Raw genomic sequence first — 25,585 nt, 5'->3', positions numbered from 1 at the left:
TATCTACCTATATATTTAAAACGCTAGGCTGATTTTTGTGACCGCAAGTTTGAGAGAACGGCTGAACCGAATTACGTCGTAAAGCGTTCTGACGAAAGCTCTTGGCATGTAGATTTCCAGTGTCTTTAAAATCATAAATATTTCTTGGCATATACTTCTAAATTATTAAACAAAATGTATTGTTTTGATTGGCCAAAGCGCTCGCCAGTACTTCAAGGTCGTCTGAACCGTGAGAGCGCTGGGATATGTGTCATAATAGGGGAGGTAGAAGGGGGTAAGCACGCATGCGGACTCAGACGTCTTCCTGGTCAGCCGTACTTCGGGTTCTTCAGCCTGTGTTGTAGCGAGTCGCTTGGCTGAAAAATGATATTTAGCGAAATTTTACTGTCTCTTCTGTAACAATTATTCTCCCTACATTTGCTAGCTTGAAATGATTTCGGATAAATTTAAACGTTACCTTCTCCATATCGTCTCCCCCTATACTATGCTTTTGCTGGCAAGACCTAGTGTTTACAGTTCATTACGTGTTCTTGTGTGGACTAGATCGAATTTGTTACTTTCATTTACCTATCTCAGTCTTATCCTTGGCTTTGACGATATGAAAGTGACTGAAGTATAAGCAATTCCTTTTGCAGCCAATCCCTGTTATGAACGGTGTGAAAATGTTGCTCAGAGGGTCGGTTGGCGCGGGCGTTTCAGTGGGCTTGGCAGACTGAGATGTAATAGCAACTTCTGGCTCAGTGAGGAAAGCAACGGAAAACGACTTCATTCCTCATTTCCTTAGTATGCCTCTTCATTGACGCCTGGGCCACTTATGACGGCTGATGGCGGAGCTGTTTAGGTCCAAACCAGGCTTCGGGCTGAGCACTCAATATACTGTACATATCCTCCTATAACGTATTTGTGTTTTCGGAAAAATTTAACACTGAGGATGTGAACTTCTTCCATTCCGTTAGTTAGAGAAGTTAGTCGATCCTGTGCTAATTTTCAATTTCGATTTGGCTGAACAACTTTCAATTATTAATGGAATCGTTGACGTGCTCCAACAAAACAACACACATTTAAGATACTGTATGTAATACAAAAGTGCTTCAATTTATGGCTTCATACTGTATCAGTAACGCGGACAGGGATAGCCACTGTCTTGCTGCCCAGCGGTTTGACATTGCACATTACATTCAAAATTCCTCAAAATTTAAATGAGAGTTCGGTGTCTGGATTTAAATTAAATTTCAAAGCAGGTGAAGATATTCGATTAGCACGGCTCAATATGATATACAGCTCGAATGGCAAATAGTCATTAATTAATGTGTGTGAATCGTCTTCTAAAATATATCACAAGTAATGGCATTCCATTCCTTGCGGTGGGAAAACTATGCTTCTCGAGGGAGATTTCTTAAAGGTTTTGCCTGTTTTGCCACATGCTTATCACCAAACAATTATCTATTTATAATTGTATTAAATAGTCCCCTCTTTGACCCTTCTTCAAAATACGCCACTTCCATAAAATATGTGGGCAAAACTACAAACAAAGATGGAGTTTTTTTTTTTTTCAAGAAATCGGTAATGGCTACTACTCCTCTGTAGATGGTGACGGATCAAATGCTATTGAACTCTATCAGCCAGAATTTTAGCACATAATAATATCGTGATTGAAATTTATAGCAAAACGTTCATTTCTGAGAACGATGCCATCATATTCTCGAAATTTGTCACTTAATTTCAATGTAATTTGGCTTATACACGGTAGTTCAAAACCATACACTAGCGTGAACAGATTAATACTGAAGATGAAAGCTAGCTACTTCAGTTCCCTACATAATTCTTGAATTCCTCAGAATTAATGGTTTGCCTCCATTTATTCTTATTCTAAAAACTGGAGCCATAGTAATGCTCCTTGAGCGTTTCCCAACGGCTCCTAAACGGAACCTGATTAGGACTTAATTGTAAGAAGTATGTACGAAAATTGTTTAGATTTGGAAATAATAAGTAGAGATAAAACTGGACAGAGAAGTGACTTAACAACGCACGTTAAAACACTTCCATTTTCTTTCATGAGGCAACAAATTTAAAATTCACTTGGCATTTTGTATCACGATCAATAAACCTCGAGGGATGTGAAGGTCTCTATTTACCTCAGCCAGTTTTCAGGCATTGCCAGTTAAATGTTACAATGTCAAGAGAGCGATATTTTAAAGTTGCAATAGTGCAAAAGGTAATTGCATAAAGAATGCGCCGAGCTAGTGGTTGCGTGGTTTGAGTCATGTAACAACCAACTTGCATTCGGGAGATAGTGGGTTCGAACCCCACTGTCAGCAGCCCTGAAGATGGTTTTCCGTGGTTTAACATTTTTATACCAGACAAATACTGGGACTGTAACTTAATTAAGGCCACAGTCGCTTCCTTCCCACTTCTAGCCATTTCCTATCGCATCGTCGCCGTAAGACCTACTTGTGTCGGTATCACACACAAAAAAAAATAAAGTACGAGGAATGTCGTATGTAAGGAAATCCTTCAATAAATATTTACCCCATTGACCGTCATGTCTTCACGGGTTTCATGTATTTGTTTAGTAATTGGCTAAGAACTAAAATATTTTATTGACGTCTTGCTTTTGACTTCACAAGCATTTTACAAACGTTTTTAATGTCAGCAAATGACAACTTGTATATACGTCATAAATAGGGTGACCGAAACGTAATTTGTTAGGAATGACTTGAAATATGATGAAAACTGGTGATGTGTTATTGAATAGTATTGATATTGCTTATGATACTCTTTTGCACATATCGGTTTTTCCACCTTTTCAACTTGGACAGTTCGAAAATGCGCTTAGTCGGCAAGGGATATTAGAATTGAAATATTTTTTTTGGTATTTCGTATATACCCAGCTTCCTATGGTGCGATTTATTTAGAGTGAATATGAAATGGTAGAAAGATTGTGACTAGTGTCCTTTTCCACTGGGGATGAAATATAGGCAGTCATTTTTTTAACAAGAACTGTACATGAAGAAATACATGATCTAGAATTATAAGCGCCTGAAAGAAAGGAAAATATTACGTTATGTACACTGTAACCTTAAGATAAGTTAAGGGGAGGCCAAGGAAAAATGAATCTATAGGCCCCCCCTGTATATATTCGAAACCGCTCGCTCGCTCACTCATCACGATATGTGAGGAACTTTTTTTTTTTTGTATTTGCTTTACGTCGCACCGACACAGATAGGTCTTATGGCGACGATGGATAGGAAAGGCCTAGGAATGGGAAGGAAGCGGCCGTGGTCTTAATTAAGGTACAGCCCCAGCCTTTGCCTGGTGTGAAAATAGGAAACCAAGGAAAACTATCTTCAGGGCTGCCGACAGTGGGGTTCGAACCCACTATCTCCCGATTACTGGATACTGGCCGCACTTAAGCGACTGCAGCTATCGAGCTCGGTATGTGAGGAACTACTGAACACGAGGTCACCGACTACTGTGATTGTTAAGTAGAGGATTTTACGTGTGTGATGTCGCAAAGAAATAATAACCCATTATTTAAATAGGGCTCTGAAGGAGAGAATGTTGTGGGATCTTCCCTGGTGGCCAACACGTAGTGAGGAACCGCAAGCCCGTCAGAAAATACACATTCATGATTTTATTTTCCGTAAATGTGACATCCTATAAATAAATAAATTATGAATGCAGTGTCTAGGAAAGGAAGTTATCGATAAATGTATGGAGGCAAGGTCTTGTAAATTTATTACTACCGTGTGGCCGCTTATTTTCATTGAACTCTTTAACAGAAAATATTTCCTTGTTGCTACAAACTGACGCACCGAGTATCAATCTCCTGAGGCCAGACTACGTTGTCCTTAATTGAAGAGTGTTCTGTTCGTGAAGGCCAAAAGTACAATCAATCTTTATCGGTCAGCTGCTTGCTGGGATTGTTCAAGTGTGGTGGATAATGCCTCAAAAAAAGTGAATTATTCTTATTACCTTTACAACATAGAAGTTTAGAGTGATTAATTTCTGAAGCAAAACTTAAATTGCGGAGCATATTTCGGGATAATTGTTTCTTTCAAGTGTGAATCCAGAATTATTTTCACAACAAGCTTAAAATCTAGGTAACTCTTCAGTGTGTACACATCATGTAAACGGTGTGGCGCCTTTTCCCAACTATACAGTCTGTCTCTAAAATAAGGACGCGTCTATTAATTCCTTGACGATCCAAATGTCTGTAGGAGTCAGTATAGTTGTTGTTGTTGCTAGGGGCTTTACGTCGCACCGACACAGATAGGTCTTATGGCGACGATGGGATAGGAAAGGCCTAGGAGTTGGAAGGAAGCGGCCGTGGCCTTAATTAAGGTACAGCCCCAGCATTTGCCTGGTGTGAAAATGGGAAACCACGGAAAACCATTTTCAGGGCTGCCGATAGTGGGATTCGAACCTACTATCTCCCGGATGCAAGCTCACAGCCGCGCGCCTCTACGCGCACGGCCAACTCGCCCGGTAGTCAGTATAGTGGTTGTAAATAGTGAACCATGGGGTATCGTCTGCTAGAGCCGAATTTCTTATCTCGTTAGTTCTTCAGAATGGCCTCGTGTGGCTGGAGTGGGTATGGTCTCACTTTACTTTTTCTAGTGGTTGAAAGTCACCCTAAATGAGACAAATTTTTCGGTGACCATAGGAGAGGAACCAGCTAGGATCGGAAAGTAAGTGGTGTGGTCTTAATTAATGCACAGTTCCAGCATTTGTCTGGTGTGATAATATGAAACTAAGGAAAACCATCGTCAGGTTTCTGATGATGGGGTTCGAACGCACCGTCACTTCTACAGGACTCGTACCTCGTAGCCAGCTCGCTCGATGCATTAATTTTTATGACCGATTGTACAAGTAACACTGTTTGAGGTTTGTTGCTCAATTTTTTCTCCAAAGACGTAAACTTTTGGTCGATTCTAATTTTAACTCTGTGGCATTCACTTTAGGTTTATCCTTTGACCCGGCATCGTGTAAACTTCACTGCCACTCTTGAGTGCATTACCTAAGTTAGTGAGGACTTCTCACTCAAACCACATTAATAGTTCGTGAAAATGTGTGATCAATAACTTAGTTTACGAAGCAAAATGCGTCGATTAAGTGCGATAAGGTACTTTATTTCTTGGCATCACCAATGTCGTGGCACTTAACACCAGGATTATGTGACATTTAACTAAATTCTGTCATATGCAATTTTTATCACTTTTAAGTCGTTAATAACTCTTTTTCATGAAACTAGATTGATAATATTATTCCGAGACATGTCATTATTAATTTGAGCATGCTCATTTATGGAAGAGGGGCTTGTTGTTTTCGAGGTAACCATGAAGACCAAATACAAGATACCTTGTAAATACATTGGTGCCTTCCATGACATTTCTTAAAAATTATGGTAGATGTTCTATTTTCCAGCCCCTGATGTTGACATTCATCATTTTTAAGAAGAGTTGCTGCAGTCAACTACTATATTAAAAACATTTTAAGTTACACATTGACAAAAAGCAAATACTTTGTAATACGTAAGTTCGATAGTACAACAACTACAGAGAATGTCTCTTACAGCAACTTTCGACTGGTATTCAGCATGGCACCATTTCACTATAAGTGTCGTCTCTCAAACGAATAATATTTTTAACAAAGTTCAATCCAAGACCGCATTTTAAACAAATACGCTTTTTATAGAATATTTATAGAACAAGGTGATTACCCATTCTAACTCATACCAATGTTTTTTAAATGTGTATGTTCATTGTACTTATAACGTGTCACCACCATGTTATTAAGAACATTTTGAGCGTAACTGAAGATGCCCATAAAGAGGCCGAAACGTACTAGTTTAAGCATGACTGTTTGACTATACCGGGCTGAGTGGCTCAGACAGTTGAGGCGCTGGCCTTCTGACCCTAACATGGCAGGTTCGATCCTGGCTCAGTCCGGTACTATTTGAAGGTTTTCAAATTCATCAGCCTCGTGTCAGTAGATTTATTGGCACGTAAAATAACATATTCGGGACAAAAGTCCGGCACCTCGGCGTCTCCTAAAGCCGTCAAAACTAGTTAGTGGGACGTAAAGATTAAAATTATTATTATTATTATTATTATTATTATTAATAATAATATTTGGTAATATTATATATTAAGTATTGAATAGGCGGCACAATAAATTCTTCGTAAGAATTAAGTTTAATATTGTTAATATCAATACGGAACCGAGCATTGACATTTACAAGTTGTAAACACGATATGCATGTATAGCCTGTAAAAATGTTAAATGTTTAACTTCCAAGAGGTTCTGAGAAAATGTCCTCATTTGTTGCATGATTTGACATTGTGAGCATGTGTCCCCTTAAAATACCGATGTCTTGTCTCGTAAGGGACGGGAGGGACGGAGATCCCTGGAGGTGCGGTCATGGTCGCCGTTCAGCGTCTCACTACTCTGCCAAGTGGCACGATCGCAATAAATATTGAAATGTTGGCAGCACCGCGCCAGTCCACGTGCTCGCCAGACTCCATTTGTTGTTGTACTCATTACTAGACGTTAGTTCTCTGTCACTCTGGGAACTTGTAAGGAAATGACCAGAGAAGCACGGTTTACAGCCGTAAGGGAAGTGTTGAGGACGAATAAGTCCCCGGTTGTTAATAAAACAGAATTCCTCATTTCGAGGGCTTAATGTCAAACTAACGTAACTACGAATCTTTAATATTTCAGGAGAGACAAAAGTACATTTTTGATATCCCACAAAAGAATGAAAGCAATGTTATACTTTCTTTACAACCAGAACATCATACATAAGGGAAATATTTTAGAATGTTCTTTAAACACAAGCAAAGTCGTTAATTATGCATCGGGATTCTTGGGTGAATGGTCAGTGTTGAGGCATTCGGTTCAGAGGGTCCCGGGGTTCGATACCCGGTCGGGTCGGGGATTTTAATCGCGTCTGGTTAATTCCTCTGACTGGAGGACTGGGTGTTTGTGTTTGTCCCAACTCATTCCTCTTCATACGCACACCACTAGCCAGTACCACAGAAACATATAGGTTTGGCGTCGGGAAAGGCACCCGGCCGTAAAACAGGAGCAAGTTTATATGTGCAACATAGTTCGCACAGTGGCTACACCACGATGCGGGGAAAGTGAATGATGTAGAAGAAGGCCTATGTTTATACTTGCCAAAATATGTCTTTGTCTCCAGACAAGCGGAAGAAAAGATACGAAATTACGTTAAGTTTGATTTATCTTTACCAAGAAATAGATTTTTTGTCTTAAGCATCTTCTTCACTGCTATCATTACACATATCCTCTTCTTCACATGTTTGATTATTTTGTTAACTGACATGTAGAAATTAAGGTATATACGGTTCTTCCACACTAACGTTTCGAAGTTTAATTCACAACACTGAGAATCTGGCTTTCTAAGTCCAAGACCTCGTCTCAAATCGATTTCAATCTTCTGAAAACGCCTATTTAGTTACGTCTTGTCACGGATGAATTACGTATTCGTCTCGACCAAGTATCAGAAGAGGATGACCGCCGTCCTCGGTGGTATAGTGAGCTGTTTCAAGAATCGTACATGATATTTTACGTTAATTTAAGAAGTGTTAATGCTTGTTACTGAACTTATGATGTATTTGACTATAATCTCATGTATTTAGTGTAACAGAAATCATTTTCAAAATTTTTAAATCTCTTGAAGGATGGTGGCCACGCTTAGTGTTTTAAGAGGCGAAGAATATCAGCCCTGTCTCTTGAAGATGAGTGGATGGCAGCTGACCCAGGATACTTCGTGATACCGAAGTTATTAGATGACTCGAAACCCACGGTTAAGACACCTTGAATTCTGCATATTGTTGTGGAATTCGAACCACTTAGTAGATATGATAAAACTCGATTGAACTGGAGTTCCTCTATAGAGGCAAAGGGAGAGTGACAATTAAGAGCAGTGTTCTTCTTTTGAATGTGTCGAGTATTCATAAAGTGAGAAAATGAACTTGTTTGTTTGATGGCACTGTATCTTACCTTGTTGCAGGACGAGTTCCACCCGTTCATCGAAGCGCTGCTGCCCTTCGTCAAGTCCTTTTCGTACACGTGGTTCAATCTGCAGGCAGCCAAACGCAAGTACTTCAAGAAGCATGAGAAACGTATGTCACTGGAAGAAGAGCGACGATGCAAGGAGGAATTGCAGGTAGGCTTCGCAGACTTCCGAGCACTTTCACCTTCCAGGGTTTGTTTTCTTTTCATTTTAACCATACTCAATTAAACTGAACTTTCGCCTTCACTGCAGATATCTATACAATTGATCAAAATATGAACTAAAATGTTCTTCCGTGCGATTAGAGTTGGTGGACTGTTTGCATCCAGTGTTCTCAGCCGTCTATGTTCATCTCTTTTTGAAACCATGTGCATAATAAATGTTGCAATGAGAATTTTGAAAATCTAGCAATCAGTAACTTTTAGAATAATATAATGCCCTTTCCTGTGCATGTAAGCACAAGTTTCAAATACAAGGTACACTGAATTTCATTAATATAGGGTCTATAGGATCGGTAGAACAAAATGTATAAAATGGTATAATTTTCAGCGGTGGAAGATGTTTGTGCCCCGTTAAGTGATACTTTATCCGTCATACGTTCTTTATCAGATGACGTAAGCCTCTAATTATATTTGGAGACAGAAGTTTGATTAACGTTGCTTGGACCACAGTCTTCTGTACTTGGAATTGGACTAGCTGAAATAAATATCACTCACTGGGCTCGGATATCCTCGTGTGAATGTATCCTCACTTATGCACATTCAAACTAGTTTTACATCGTACTCAGGACTTCCTGGCAACCAGACAGTGACGTAATTCACCGAAATAAATATATGCTATTGTCAGGAAAAATTCTGTTACTACCGTACTGTTAATCTATAAATCTGACATGAAAATGACAATGTGTATGTCGAAATGTGGTGTTAGTATGCAGAATGTCCTTACACTTCATTTGTTTCTCATGCGGCGTGGTCTCTAAATACGCCGTACAGCGACTTGTGATTGTGACAACCTAGTCTCACTAGTGTAACGTCCATACAGAGCTGACTGTTCCACTGTGGTTGGTTTCATAGGTACATCGCACAACGCACTGAGAAGAGCCCTTGTTTTATGAAGAGTCTAAAAACTCCAGTGAGGTTCTTAGAGGAACCTCTTCGCTATACGTATCAGAACGAACAAAAATATCCACGCCACCTGACGCCCGGTGAGCATAGTATCGTTCTGACGAGTATAGTCTGTTTTAAGGAGTAGTCTTAGAATTTGCAATTCCCTCTATATAAAACCAGATATTCAAATAATTGTGGAACAATAGAAACAGAGTGGGTAAAATCACAATACACGAAAGGGAAAATATAGTTTTGTTTTCGTTTCATTTACTTTAACAAGGTCTGTTTATTATTATATACTTATGTACGTTTTCTCTTACCTGACTCTCAGTAAAATTAAAATCTTATTGATTTATTATTACTGAAGTCCATTTATTTATTATTCATCTCTTATTAAGAGAAAGATGACTAAATGTCTAATGTTATGTTGTGAATTATCATTAAATGTATTTCTTATCGGCGTATGATCAATATAATTTTAGTATTAAAGTCCGACTCGTTGGCTGAACGGTCAGCGTACTGGCCTTCGGTTCAGAGGGTCCCAGGTTCGATTCCCGGCCGGGTCGGGGTTTTAACCTTAATTGGTTAATTCCAATGGTACGGGGGCTGGGTGCATGTGTTGTCTTCATCACCATTTCATCCTCATCACGACGCGCAGGTCGTCTACGGGAGTCAAATAAAAAAAACCTGCACCTGGCGAGCCGAACCCGCCCTGGGATATCCCGGCACTAAAAGACGTACGACATTTCATTTCGTTTCAGTATTAAACATAAATCATACACAAATGATCCCATCCACATCTTTCTTTCCACAAGAATGTAATAATTATATTTTATGTCCATTCGTAATTATTTTGAGGGGAAGTCATTTATGCAATATGGATGTTTATTATAACTTCCGTATTCCCATTATGTGAATATTATTTTAATTTAGGGAGCGAGTTGGCAACGCGATTATAGGCGTGTACCAGTTAGCTTGCATTCGGAGGATAGTAGGTGCGAACCATACTGTCCGCAGTGCCGAAGATGGTTTTCCGTCGTTTCCCATTTTCACACCAGGCAAATGCTGGGGCTGTACCTTAATTAAGGCTACAGCCGCTTCCTTCCCACTCTCAGGCCTTTCCTCTCCCATCGTCGCCATAACATCTGTGTGTGTCGGTGCGTCGTAAAACAAATTGTAAAAAAAAAATACTCGTCTTCTGCATTTTTGATTAGAAACATCCTCACATCACCGACCTCTGCCGCGCATTTCTCAGTAACAAAAATTGAGTAGTATGAATTCACATCATTGTGTCTCCTGCTTCGAATTCCTCAACAATATGCTGAATCCAAGGTGTCTAAAAAGTTAAGCCATCCCTTCCATTAATAAAATGTTTCGATGTATTTCTGTTCATTGCGGTATTTTGGTTCAGTGAATCCAGAAACTTAATCCCATTACGCGAAAGAGTATCAGGCTCCATGACAAAACTATATCATTTTACGATTTCTCTTCTTAAAGTGTTCACTTCTTCTGTCACATAACATTATGAATGATCTGATATCTACAAGAATATTTGAGTATTGACATAAACGTTTTAGGCTGGTGGTTCTTTGTTCCTAACAATGTGTGGTGTATGCCAAAATATCAACTGAATTATGTTAAAGAAGCAGATCTAAGCCGGCCCCGTGGTGTAGGGGTAGCGTGCCTGCATTTTTACCCGGAGGCCGCGGGTTCGATTCCCGGCCAGGTCAGGGATTTTTACCTGGAACTGAAGGCTGGTTCGAGGTCCACTCAGCCTACGTGATTAGAATTGAGGAGCTATCTGACGGTGAGATAGCGGCCCCGGTCTCGAAAGCCAAGCATAACGGCCGAGAGGATTCGTCGTGCTGACCACACGACACCTCGCAATCTTCAGGCCTTCGGGTTGAGCAGCGGTCTCTTGGTAGGCCAAGGCCCTTCAAGGGCTGTAGTGCCATGGGATTTGTTTGGTTTGGATTTAAGCAGATCAAAAAAGAGAAGAAATTGTTGTACCTCTATTTTTTATAATACAGATAATGTAAAGAAATAAAGTAAGCGTTCAGTTGCACGATACTATTAATATTGTGATAATAATAATAATAATAATAATAATAATAATAATAATAATAATAATAATAAACTTCTACTAAACATTTTAAGTCGTGGTAACTACTTTTATTGTTTTCTGAGACCCAAAGGTGCCAGAATATTGTCCCTCAGGAGTTCTTTTACGTGTCTGGCTCCTCACCTGAATTATCAGCGTAGTAGCCTTCGGTTCAGAGAACCCTAGGTTCGATTTCTGTCTAAATCGGGGATTTTAACTGCGTATAGTGTAGTTAGTTCTTCTAGCTCGTGGGCTGTGTGTTCGAGTTCACCTTCATCCACATACAACACATCGCACTACCTATCACCAGAAAAACATGCAATAGCGAATACATCCCTCCACATGAGGTTGGCGTCAGGAAGGGCACCCGGCCGTAAAACAGGGCTAAATCAATGCAAAGTGCCGACCACAGGTAGTTTGGAGGAGTTCTTGTTCGCGCCTGTAATTCTACCGATAAGAGGCTAACCTATTTGAGCACCTCCAAATACCATTTGACTGAGCTGGGATCGAACCGGTCAGCTTGAGCTCAGTTGGGCTTGCTCTCTACCATATGAACTACTCAGCCAGGCAGTGGTTGTTATCCATGGTATCTCTAATTTGTGTGGTATCCGAAAAACTTCGACGTGATTTTCCATTTAAAAATACTCATATGCATCGGCCGGCATTCGAACCACGGTCATGGACGTGAGAATTCAGTGACAGTTTTACTCACTTATGAAGCCCCTTCGTTAAACAATACGTTGAATAGGTAGGAATACACCTCAACAAATGAGTCTTCAAATAATCACATTAAAACAATTCGGAATGCTTTACACCAGTGTTGTCAAAACCAAGCACTGGTGGCTTTCCCTCTAGCTCTTCGTACTCCCAACTCACCCAGAGGTTAAGGCTGGTACACACCTAGCGACAAAGTTGCGGGACATTGTATGGGGACAGTTGCGAGACACCGTCTCTAGACTGTTGCGATACAATGTCCCGCGTCCACATCTATAGAGCCAGTTGCACCACAGGAAATGGCGCGAAATGGTGCTTTATGTGCTTTTAATGTTGTGAATCTTTTTCTCCATCTCGTGAATGGACATAGTGAACTTTTTAGCCAGAGACTCCATTGCTTCCCTTCTTTCGTCCCGGTTTTTATACTCGGTAGACATAATATCCCAAAGACACGGGAGGGTGTGTAAATCCTCAATGATTTTTAGAGTAGTTTCCATCGCAAAACAACAAAACACGAAACACAACATCAACACGTGGCGGCTATCTGCACACTGGTATCGGTGTGTCCCGGGACTTTGTCTCGCGACGCGTCCAGACTACATCATGTTGCGCAACATTTGTATCATGTATCCCATTTCGAATGGGAGGCCTGCGACATGGACCTTTTGTATCGCGACAGTTCCAAACACGGAAAAAATGTCGCAGGACATCCCTGGGACTTGTCGCGATACACGTGTTCCGCAACTTTGTCGCTTGGTGTGTACTAGCCTCTAGACTTGCCGCCACGCGAGTTATCAAGACGGCAGTGAGTGAATAATCGCTGCGTGGTTTGGTTTCATGCTCCACGAGAGTATGGTTTGCTTCATATAATAATAATAACAATAATAATAATAATAATAATAATAATGAGAATGACAAAATGAAAATCCACGGCCTGTTTCCAGTCTTTCGAATGGGTCAGGAATGGAATGAATGAAGCCCCCATCCAGCGGCAAAATAGGAGTTGTACCGGTTGCTGAAGCCTGTCGCACTCCTCTGAGGCAATGATACATGACTGATAGAGGAAATGAAATTATACTGGAAAGTGTTACTGGAATGCAAGATGACAGAGAAAACTGGAGTGCGCGGAGAAAAACTTGTCCTGCTTTCGCTTTGTCCAGCACAAATCTCATATGGAGTAACCATGATTTGAACCACGAAATCCAGTGGTGAGAGGCCGGTCGCCGCCGCCTGAGCCACGGAAGTTCACCAATAATAATAATAATAATAATAATAATAATAATATCTTCTTGCCTCTGGTTTAACGTCGCTCGAACGCATCGAAGGTGTTTTGGGAAGTTAGCGGCCGTGGCCGTAATTAAGGTACATCCCCTCATTTGCCTGGTGTAAAAATGGAGAAGCCGCGGAAAACCATCTTCAGGGCTGCTGACGGTGGGATTCGAACCTACCATCTCCCGAATGCAAGTTCACAGTTGTGCGACCCTAACCGCACGGCCAACTCGCTCGGTGTAATACATTTTAACGTCCTTTGAACTGCAGTAAATTTTAAGAAGCGACAAATATGTCGGAATTAGGCCTGCAAGAATTATTCAACGTACTGCAAGGCTATGGCGGGAATTTGCTTGTTCTAAACACCCTCAGATGCCACCGATCTCAATCAGGATCTGTCCACTACCTTGGGAAGAGGAAAAGGACTAATCGGCTGCACCACTGAGATTTACTATCAGTGAATAGGTTACAGCGCCGGAGTAGCGTGCCTGCCTCTTACCCGGAAGCCTCGGGTTCGATTTCTGGCCAGGCCAGGGATTTTTACTTGCATCTGAGGGCTGGTTCGAGGTCCGCCTACGTGATTAGAATTGTGGACCTATCTGACGGTGAGATAGCGACCCCGGTCTAGAAAGCCAATATTAACGGCCAAGAGGATCCGTCGTGCTGACCACATGGCACCTGGTAATCTGCAGGTCTTCGGGCTGAACAGCTGTCGCCCTTCGGGGCTGCTGCGCCATGGGGTTTGGTTTGGAATAGATTACAACGCAGTCACATGTGTTACTAGACTCTACCCGAATGTTCGATATGATGGTTATGAAACCAGGTGAGAGGAAACGTTGCATACTAGATCGTACTATCAGGTTCGAGATGCATAAAAACCAGCCAACCGAGGTGAACGAGGAAAAGAAAAATACTTATCAGCCAACTGTACCAGTCCGTAAAGAATGCTACCGGTATTAGTGTTAGTGGACTTACGATTGGTAAGTTGAAGTTTCTTGGCGTTATAATAAGGGTATTTCAGGAACTAGCAGTGTATGCTCTGAAATTCTCAGTTCCAATTACAAGGAACCACCTTTGTGCCAAATAATGAGCGTCCGTGACAGTCTACTCACAGTTTCTTTTTTTAAATATCGATACTTCGTACAACATGTCCTTTTCCTTGCGTGATAGACTCATATATGTAAGCAATTCTCCTTCATATATGTCATATTTATTTACAGTGTATGCTAGTCTTTCTCTCTAACGTATTTGCGGATTACTTTATTTGATATATTTTTGGGCCGATATCGTAGATATTAAGTCCCTTTAAACTACAAGCAAGCATTTCATTTTTTAAAATACCAATTATCGTAATGTACTACTCTTTGTTTTAAGGGTGACCCCAAAACAGGACAAGAATACACTATCAATTTATAAAACACACACACTCAAGGCTTCTGGCCGTGGTTTAAGCCTTCCTGTCTTACAAAGTTGTAAAGTAACAGCGGATCATATTGGCCACGCTATTTTTATCAAATAGCTGTGAACTTGCATTCATTTCTTTTTTGCTATTTGCTGTACGTCGCACCGACACAAATAGGTCTTATGGCAACGATGGGATAGGAAAGGCCTAGGAGTTGGAAGGAAGCAGCCGTGGCCTTAATTAAGGTACAGCCCCAGGATTTGCTTGGTGTGAAAATGGGAAACCACGGAAAACCATCTTCAGGGCTGCCGACAGTGGGATTCGAACCCACTGTCTCCCGGATGCAAGCTCACAGCCGCGCGCCCGTGACCGCACGGCCAACTCGCCCTATGCTTGCATTCAGGTGGAGGTGGGTTCGAACTCCAATGTCGGCAGCCATGAAGATATTTTCCGTGGTTTCCTATTTACACACCAGATGGGTGCCGGTGCTGTACCTTAATTAAGGCCAAGGTCACTTTCTTCCCAACCTGACCCTTTCCTATCCCACCGTCGCTATAAACATGTCTGTGTCGGTGCGACGTAAAACAAATTGCAAGGAAGAAGAAGAAGAAGACATACAGCCAGCTGCTATACAATTGTTCATTCTGCCCCATAGCGTGCTTGGATAGTCATTCACTTTCTATGCTGTAATTTTTGGAACTGAATTTCCGACACTGGTACTAGGTACTTAAGAGTGCTGAGGGACTTGTGTTATTAAATATACTGACACGTTAACAAACTCCTTTCTACAGCAAAATTCTGGCAGACTGACGTCTCTTAAAACGGTCTAGCATGATTTATTTGCTTCTATTCTTACGTCGCACCGACTCAGACAGGTCTTCTGGAAACGATGGGTTACGACAGGGAAGGATTGCGAAGTAACCGACCGTGTTTGTGAAACTAACGTGGACTGGTTAATGCTATTCTGGAGAAGAAAATATTAACAAAAGGGGAGTCAAAGCTAATTTTTATTTTAAGAAACGCCTCTCCTTACATCAACAAAAATCACGCTGTCACTTTTTAATTTGACAATTAATAAAGATTTTATTCTTGTAAATACTAATCACTACAAAGAGCCATGTTCAAACTGCAGGCTTTGAAAGGAATAGTTCACTTTTATCGTTTAACTTGAATACTAAAGTCTTTCATCTGTTATAGCATTTGTGGCTGTAGACTAACATTATTGCGAGTTTTCAGTTATCATATCATAACATAGGTACTAAAGGCCCGGCCACTCTCCAATGTGCTCTGTTTGCAGCTACAAACAGTGGTCGTGTGGTCAATCGGACCGCTCGACAACTGCTTCTTATCAACACCACAATGATACTAGAAGCAGCAAGATGAACATGGCTGATAGACCTAATTAAGCCGGCAAGGTACTGTAAACGAACGAATTCTGAAAGGGATGAGTGAAAGGTTAAGGGTTTTACAGTACAGACCAGAGTGAAAATGGAGAAAACATCTTCAGGGCTTCCGACAGTGGGTTCCAAACCCACCATCTCCCAAATACAAGTTAAAGGATACACGGCCCGAACCGTGCAGCCAACTCTCTCGGTTCTTTAGCAGAGCTGTGTTCTAGAATTGGTGCTTTTCTGTACACTGCTGAGCAAATATTTGTGTTTGCTAAAGATTCGAGACTACGTCATAGTGTCTCTCATTTTGAAAGTAACCAGCTTCTGAGAGTTTTCCTTGTGTTGCGCATCCCAAGCAGATGACACAACATTTTGAGTCTTCATTCCTTGCTTGAAGGTGTGTGGCAAGACAAGCCAAGGCAGGTTTGGGAACTAAGTCAACCCATATGGAGCAGGCTAGCAGGGCGTGGCGAGGTGAACGGGTTCGAGCTGACGTGTCAGTGGGCTTCTGCCCTAACACTGCGCCAGCTGGAGCTTACTTCTTACTTCTATATTGCAAATCCATTTCTGAAAATCTCTACTAATTATTGCTTCCCTCGTCTGCTCACAACCACTCCGCTCAACAACAATGGTAATAAGGGAGCTGTTTACGCTGGATCAAACAGATTTCAATGAAACTTGGTTGAATGATCAATTAACATAAGCTAAATTTAATGGTAGCAAACATTTTACCATCAAATAAACAATAGTATCATTATTAATTGTTAAAATAATAGCTGAGCAGCTCGGAGCAGTTAGCAGATGACCTAGAATGACCTTGCGTACGCACTGTAGAAATGTGCAGATACTTCTATTTTCAACTTACATAAAACTATACTGAAAATGAGATTTTGACAACACGAACAGAATTTCACGTTTTACACATATATTTTACTAAGGTACAGTATACGAATTTATCAAAGCGTAACTGTTAGCGCACGGAGGCCCAGGTTCGATTCCCAGTATTGACAGATATTTAAGACTGGCGGGAGGACTGGCATGTCATTAAAATGGTACATGCACCTTACCTCCATTGGTAGTGTGCCTGTCCACAGGTGGGGATGAGGACACGAGTGAATTTTTATCAAAATATTATGTTTTTAATCGTTTATAATGGGAGCGAACATATTATATAGTATGAAATCATCTGTGTATAAACGTGCCCTTTATTAGCACTAACGAGGAAACTGCCGTTTTCCTCTTCATAATCACTCCTGACTGTTACTATTAAGTTAATGATGTCCGAATTTTTCATCCTACCAAAAGTAATGACAATAAGTCTGGTCTTCCCTTGGAAGACAGTAAGAATTTTGACAGTGTTCATGAAAAAATCGTGTGTAGAATACGCCTTTTGTAACAATGAACTGAAGCATATATATAAATGAAGCATTTTAGTTATAATATTTATTATACGAATTTACTCGCCGCCTGTTTAGGGTAACCTTAACTTATCCCAAATATCAACTACCAGGCAATTAAGCTCTGATGTTATTGTCTTGTGTAACTATTTACAGCGTGTTTATAATTATTACTACTATTTTATTCTAACAGAAAATTATTATTTGCCCTAACTGTGCTCAAAATGCACAAATGAATATAACGTACCGGGCGAGTTGGCCGTGCGGTTAGGGACGCGCAGCTGTGAGCTTGCATTTAGGAGATAGTGGGTTCGAACCCCACTGTCAGTTGTTTGCCATTTTCTCACCAGGCTATACCTTTATTAAGGCTATGGCAACTTCATTCCAACTCCTAGGTCTTTCCTACCCCATCGCCGCCATAAGACCTAGGCCTATCTGTGTCGGTGCAAAGTAAAACAAATTCTGAAAACAAAAAGAATATAACGTAACGTTATTTTCCCACCAACAACTTTTGACGGTTTTCAAAGACGCCGAGGTGCCGGAATTTTGACTCACAAGAGTTCTTTTACGTGCCACAAGGCTGACGTATTTGAGCACCTTCAAATACCACCGGAATGAGCCAGGATGGAACCTGCCAATTTGGAGTCAGAAGGCCAGCGCTCCAACCGTCTGAGCCACTCAGCACGGTACAAATGGATATACGAAACATGGAACACATAAATATGGTCATATTTCACACTCTGAACTTATACTCAGCATGATCACGGCAGATTGGACATATGCACGATACGTCTGTCCGTGTGCCACTTTTGACCATGTAGCTCTTCCGATAAGACGTATTCCGTGTTTAAATATCCCTCCATAATAGCCATAATTTGTATAATGTGAATTGTCTTGCTGTTTTTCTGGGAGAAGAAGCCTCCTTGGCTCAGACGGCAGCGCGTCGGCCTCTTACCGCTGGATACCGTGGTTCAAATCCCGGTCACTCCATGTGAGATTTGTGCTGGACAAAGCGGAGGCGGGACAGGTTTTTCTCCGGGTACTCCGGTTTTCCCTGTCATCTTTCATTCCAGCAACACTCTCCATTCTCATTTCATGGCATCTATCACTCATTAATGTAAATCACTTTGGGAGTGGCGACCCCATCGTAATAACAGCCTATAGCTGATTCATTCATTACATCCCTGACCCGGTCAAAGACTGGAAAACAGGTTGTAGGTTTTCATTCATTCATTTTCATTTTTCTGGGAGACAATAGGATTTTAAATGTCGATTGATATTGTGATAATAGTGGGAACCGAATCGCAGGAACGTGACATTTCGTTTAAAAAGTCTCACGTCCAATATTTGGGATTCGAATTTCGGTCACCTTGCTAAGAAACCAGTGACTATGTCACAAAGGCTATCACGCCCAGTATATAATGAATACGTATGTACTGTACCCTTTAAGCAATTAGGGGTATGTATGTATGTATGTATGTATGTATGTATGTATGTATGTATGTATGTATGTATGTATGTATGTACGCTGTAAGTTCATAAGATTTAAATGCAGTTGTATGACAGTCGTCCTAGACAAGCATTTTTGTATGTCTTTGATCCAATGCTGTTCCATTGTACTCTAGTATGTCTCGTTTCTTGAAATCTGTCTGCGTTGGTATTTATGATTACACTTGATTGGTGCTACGAATGGTTAAGAAATGATTGTGGCAGTATTAAAATGGTACCGGACTTTGTATCAATTTCATACAGGTCAGTGGATTAATTAATTTCATGGAATATCGTTCATGGGATTTGAACCAAGTTCCCAAACTCGCTGAATTACGAAGGCGCTGCAAGTAGCATTCAGCCTTCCTAGTGTGGTAAAGCGATGTTACTTGTGGACTCTGTCGCTACGAGTCTGTAATATCATTGCGAGAAAGGAATTATTATACATTCCTGAAATATTCCTAAATATCGTAATAACGTACTAACAGAAACAACTGAAGACGATACCCTCAATGGTCAGCCTCTGGAGAATCTTTTTTTTTTTCTGCATCCTACACCATACTTCATGAAATAGGACTACAAACTAGCGTCACTAAAATGTCTGCCGATTTTTCTACTTCCCCTATATAATAATAATAATAATAATAATAATAATAATAATAATAATAATGATGAAAATCCACAGCCTTCTTCCAGTAAATCGAACGGTTCAGGGATGGAATGAATAAAGCCCAATCTAGCGGCGAGAATAGGAATTGTGCCGGCTGCCGAAGCCTGTCGCACTCCTCTGGGACAATGAAAAATAATAATAAAATTAATAACAATAATTTTCTTTAGGTATTTTCTACAATACAGTAATTTTTCTACAACCTATTGGTCTATGCACTTTACTCCTCCGCAATTCTCTATTTTCTGCGTCTTCATATTTTAAACCTCTTCCACCCATGCTTCCTTGTACACCATTCATGCACTATTTCCTAGGATTTCCCCGTTTCCTTTTGCTTTACAAAGAAGCATCATCTTGGAAATTCTGTCATTTCTTATCCTTTTCACGTGCCCGAATCACTTTAATCTCCTTTCTTCGATCACGCCCAACATATTCTTCTCTACCTCCATAATTCTCTGATTAGTTATTAGTGTTCTTTATTTATCCTGCCTTCACTTGCTAGCCGCTCTCCTCAGATATCCATGTGTTTTTTGTATTCTGTTAACTTTCCATGTTTCTGCTCCATACAGTAAAATACGCTGCACCACGTAGTTGTAGATGAGTTTCGTTGTTTAGTTTATGATGTTTCTTCTCCATAATATTGAATTTAATATCCCAATAGTTCTCCTGCCCTCGCTCTTCTCTCAACTTCAGACGAACTTTTTCGACTGCCTTAATTATCTTTGGGGACAAATGCTGACGGAATGTTACATAAGAATAAGAATAAGAATATCCTGACCGAGCTCGATAGCTGCAGTCGCTTAAGTGCGGCCAGTATCCAGTATTCGGGAGATAGTAGGTTCGAACCCCACTATCGGCAGCCCTGAAAATGGTTTTCCGTGGTTTCCCATTTTCACACCAGGCCTTAATTAAGGCCACGGCCGCTTCCTTCCCACTCCTAGCCATTTCCTGTCCCATCGTCGCCATAAGACCTATCTGTGTCGGTGCGACGTAAAGCCACTAGCAAAAAAAAAAAAAAAAAAAGAGAATATCCTGTAATAAGTTCCTTAACACAATAATAGTAAAAACGGTGATGCAGGTCGCTCCTCTAAAATGCCTACCAGCTGTGCGTCATTCGAACATGGAAAGCTTGTACTGTAGTTTTACGTTTGATCTGAGTACAGCCATGAGCCCTCTAGTTTTGTAGCCACTCGGCTATCATGCACTCCGTGCAGCCTTGTGCACAGGAGGCGATCACGGAATCACGACAGTGAACTACACAGTGACGTATGGTCTGAATTCATATTTTTCATTAGATTAAGGAATAAGTCAAATTACTTTTCATCTGTGAAGTATTTCTACATTTCAGTGGTACTATATTTTGTAGCGCACTTTCGTTCCATCCTCTCTATAGCTTTTCGTTTGTTGTCATAGTACACCTCTTTGCGTGAAGAAGCAAGAAGCCATTCAAGGTGCAACTTATCGTCCTTGATTATAAATGCGCAATGCTAGAAGTGGACTCCATCGTGTTCTGGCTTACACTAAGAAATATATCCCTATATTAGTACGTCTGATAATATACTCGGTATAGCTTTACTCTGGGATTATCGCTGTGCAATATGTTCCATATTTTCCTTCATACCTATCATCACAACACTCACTGTTCTACCAATAGTTATCAGCAGACTTGTTGGTATCCACGTGATAATGGAATAAGTATATATATATAAATATAAAATAACATGACCTGACTGACTGACTGACTGAATGACTGATTCATCATCGCCGAGCCAAAACTAATGGACATAAAGAAATGAAATTTTGGGGATACATTTATATTACAGCGTAGATGCTCACTAAGGGACGATTTTTGGACATTCCGTCGCTGAGGGGACGAAAAGGGGGGTGAATTGTTTAAATAAGTAAATCTATTCCTCGAAAACTTAACAATTTATAGACGTAAACATTGGTATTTAGAATCTCATTTAAAAATTAAAAAACACGTATTTTTCCGAAAATCCCCTCAAGGGGGGGGGGGGGTGAAAAAAGGTGAAAAAAAAGTGGTTGAGTACCTTTTATGAGGATACTTATATCTCAAAAACTGAGGATGTTACAGGCATGAAAATTGGTATTTGGAATCTCCTTTTAAAATAAAGAAACACGTATTTTTATGTTTTTGTAAAATCCAATCAATGGGGGGGGGGGGAGGCGGGTGAACAAGTGTGACGAAAGGGGTGAATTAAAAAAAGACTTTATCTACAGTATATCTCAGAAACGTAAATTGTTACAGATGTGAAAATTGGTATTTGGCATAACCTGTGAAAGTAAAGAAACATAGATGATTTATTTTCGGAAAATCTACTTAAGGGAACTGAAAACGGGGGGGAATTTAAAAAATGAAAATATCTACAGAACATCTCATAAACTTAACGTGATACAGACGTGCAGAATGGTATTTTTAATCTCTTAAAAATAAAGAAACATATATTTCTTCCGGAAAACTTAGGGAGGGGGGAGTAAAAAGGACTGAAAAGGGGGGTTGAAATCTTCCTATTATGATAGTTATATGTGAAAAAGTGAAGATGCTGCAGAGGCGAAAATTGGTATAAGCTTTATAAATAGAGAAATAGATATTTCTTTGTTTTCAGAAAATCCTTAGAGGGGGGGGGGGGGGAATTGAAAAATTAGTTGAATTCTTTGTACGAGGATATATATATCTCAAAAACTAAAGATGCTGCAGACGTAAAAATTGGTATTTTGAATCTCCTTGAAATATAAAGAAACACGAATTTTGGGGGGAAAGCCAGCTTGGGGGTGAGGGTGAAAAAACGAGTTGAATTTTTTTTATGAGGATACATATATCTCAAAAACTGAAGATGTTACAGTCATGATAATTGGTATCATTTGTAAATAAAGAAGCACACATTTGGGTGGGGGTGGGGGGAATCAACTTAACAGGGGTTGGGGGTGAAAATGAAGTTGAATACATTTTATGAGGGTACTTATATCCCAAAATCTGAAGGTGTTACAGATATAAAGAGTTGTATTTGGAATCTTCTTTCAAAGTAAAGAAACGCGGAACTTATTCTTTTGTTTTTGTAAAACCCACTTAAGAAGGGTGAATGAATTGAAAAATACGTTGAATTCTTTGTATGAGGGTACTCATATCTCAAAAACTAAAGACGTTACAAACGTGAAAATTTGCATTTGGAATCTCCTTTAAAAATAAACAAAGCATATTCTTTTGCTTTCGGAAAATTCATTAGAGGTTGGTGTGAGAAATTGAAAAATTAGTTGAACTATTTGTATGAAGATACTTATATCTAAAAAAATAAAGTTCACACCAGGCAAATGCTGGGGCTGTACCATAATTAAGGCCACGGCCGCTTCCTTCCAATTCCTAGGCCTTTCCTATCCCATCGTCGCCATAAGACCTATCTGTGTCGGGGCGACGTAAAGCAAATAGCAAGAAAACACTAAAGATGTTACAGACGTGAAAATTGGTATTTGGAATCTCCTTTAAAAATAAAGAGCATGTATTTTTTTTTTTGGAAAATCGACTTAAGGTAGTGGCGGTGGGGGGGGGGGGTGAAAATAAGTAAAGGAGGAGTTGAATTCTGTTCATGAGGATACTTATATCTCAGAAAATGAAGATGTTACAGACGTCAGATTTGGTATTTTGAATCTCCATTAAAAATAAACAAACACGTATTTATTGTTTTAGGAATACCTACTTAAGGGGGGAGAGGGATGGAAAGATGTGAAGAAGTTGAATTATTTTTTTGAGGATACTTATATCTCAAAAACTGAAGATGTTACAGACGTGAAAACTAGTGTTTGGAATCTCCTTTAAAAATTAATAAACATGTATTTCTTTATTTTCCGAAAATTCTGATAGGTAGGTGTGGTGATGGGGGAAGGACTGATAAATGGGGTGAATTCCTTTTATGGAAATACTTATATCTCAAAAACCGAAGATGTTACAGACGTAAGAAATGGCATTTGGAATCTACTTCAAAAATAAATACGATTTTTTGGTTTTATGAAAATCTACTTAAGAGGGTGAAAAGAATTGAAAAAGCGAGAGAATTTTCAACATGAGTATATCTACAGTATATCTCAAAAACTGAAGATATTACAGACGTGAAAATTGGTATTTCGATTCTCCTTTAAAAGTAAAGGAACATGTATTTCTTTTTGTTGTCGGTAAATCAACTTAAAGCGGAGGAGATTGAAAAGAAATGAAGTAGGAGTTGAATTATTTTTATGAGGATACTTAAATCTCAAAAACTGAAGATGTTCTAGACGTGAAAATTGCTATTTTGGATCAACTTTTAAAATAAAGGAACCGGTCTTTTTGTTTTAGGGAGTTCCACTTAAGGGGGTGAAAAGGATTGAAAAAGTTGTTAATTTTTTAAAATGAGTATATGTACAGCATACATCAAAAACTTAACTTGTTACAGAGGTATTTGTAATCTCCTTTAAAAATAAACAAGTATTTATTTCCGAAAATCCACTTAAGGAGGGGGAAGGGTGAAGAAGGAGTTGCATTCCTTTTATGAGGATACTTACACCTCAAAAACTAAAGATGTTACAGGAGTGAAAATTGGTATTTGGAATCTTCTTTAAAAACAAAGAAACACGTACTTTTGTTTCCGGAAAGTCCACTTAATGGGGTTGAGGGGGGGAAAGGAGTGAAGGAGTTGATGAGATATTTCTATGAGGATACTTATATCTCAGAAACTGGAGATGTTACAGACGTGAGAATTGGTACTTGAAATCTCATTTATAAACAAAGAACACGGAAAATCCATTTAAGTGGGGCGGGTGAAAAGAAGTGAAGAAGGAGCTGAATTTTTTATGAAGATACTTATATCGCAAAATCTGAAGATGTTACAGACGTGAAAATTGGCATTTGGAGCCTCCTTTTCAGAATGTCAGTTTAATGATCGGTGAAAACGGCCGAAATAGGGTTAAATTCCTCTGATGAGAATACGTATATCGCAAAAACTAAAGTTATTACAGACGTGAAAATTGGCGTTTGGAATATCCTTTAAAAAATGAAAGAACCTGTATTTTTTATGAAAAGTCACTGAAGGGGGGTGAAAGAAGATAAATTAGTTGAATTTCTTCTGTGAGTATAATTTTATCTCAAAAACTGAAGAAGTTACAAATGTGAAAATTGGTATTTGGATTCTCCTTTAAAAATAAATAAACACGTATTTTTTGTTTTCGACTTGCGAGAGGACTGTTTCTCACATGCACAGTTCTATGTCGCATGATCCAGAGATAGCTCTGCCAGTAGCCTTGTCATCTTGGCCCCGAAAGGCAATGCCAGAAACGTGGTTTACAAAGAGGTACTGCGGAAAATGAAACTCAATTTTTCGGTTAGTTTTTATGCTCTAGGGATTTTCAGATAATGTCTTAACGCAGTCCTGGGAACAATTACATTTATCTAATTACGAAATTCACGCGGGTAACAGCTAGAAATATAATATTGCTTAGTGGTTTTCAAACGTTGGTGGGGAAGATTTGAAGGGGATAGAATGAACAAGTACAAGCAAAATAAAAATATTTTCCTCTTCTTAGCTTTGAACTCAACACGTCATAGTTCTGAATTTGGTCACAGCCTAGAGGCAGTAGCGGCGCTAAGAAGATCGCCCCCCCTCCGGCATGGGCCCCTCGTTTCTTGATAAGGAAAGTTACAAGTTTATTTCGTCGTACAGTGTTGTATATTATTACAATGAACAACAACGATACTACTACTACTACTACTACTACTACACTTATATGGTACGAACACACACACACAAGAAATGCATATTCCAATTATAGCAACTAACACTGCTGACCGTTACAATATTAAGAAATAATCTCCTTCCTAGGATCAAATAATTTACAATTCAACCGTCCATCGTAAGCCTACTTAGGTACACTGACTGCCGAGAGTTATAAACAGGCTCGGAACTTCAGTAATTAGAGTTTAGATAAGGAGGATATCTTTGTAATCGCATCTTTGCTGAATACTCA

At 39.8% G+C, this 25,585-nt stretch overlaps 1 protein-coding gene across 5 annotated transcripts in view; it reads left to right on the top strand.

Annotated features, from left to right (window-relative positions):
- Nucleotides 1-25,585, top strand: part of NfI (Nuclear factor I) — a 602,168-nt gene that overhangs the window by 170,973 nt on the left and 405,610 nt on the right. For all 5 annotated transcript variants that reach the window (XM_067141127.2, XM_067141126.2, XM_067141124.2 and 2 more), the window contains exon 2: nt 8,039-8,194. In XM_067141127.2, the coding sequence (XP_066997228.1) occupies nt 8,039-8,194 (156 nt within the window). The remainder of the gene's footprint in view (nt 1-8,038; nt 8,195-25,585) is intronic.

The sequence above is a fragment of the Anabrus simplex genome, chromosome 2, assembly GCF_040414725.1.
Source record: "Anabrus simplex isolate iqAnaSimp1 chromosome 2, ASM4041472v1, whole genome shotgun sequence".
NCBI classification, from domain to species: domain Eukaryota; kingdom Metazoa; phylum Arthropoda; class Insecta; order Orthoptera; family Tettigoniidae; genus Anabrus; species Anabrus simplex.
The sequence above is the reverse complement of the archived record's forward strand: the minus strand, read 5'-3'. Positions and strand labels throughout refer to the sequence as shown.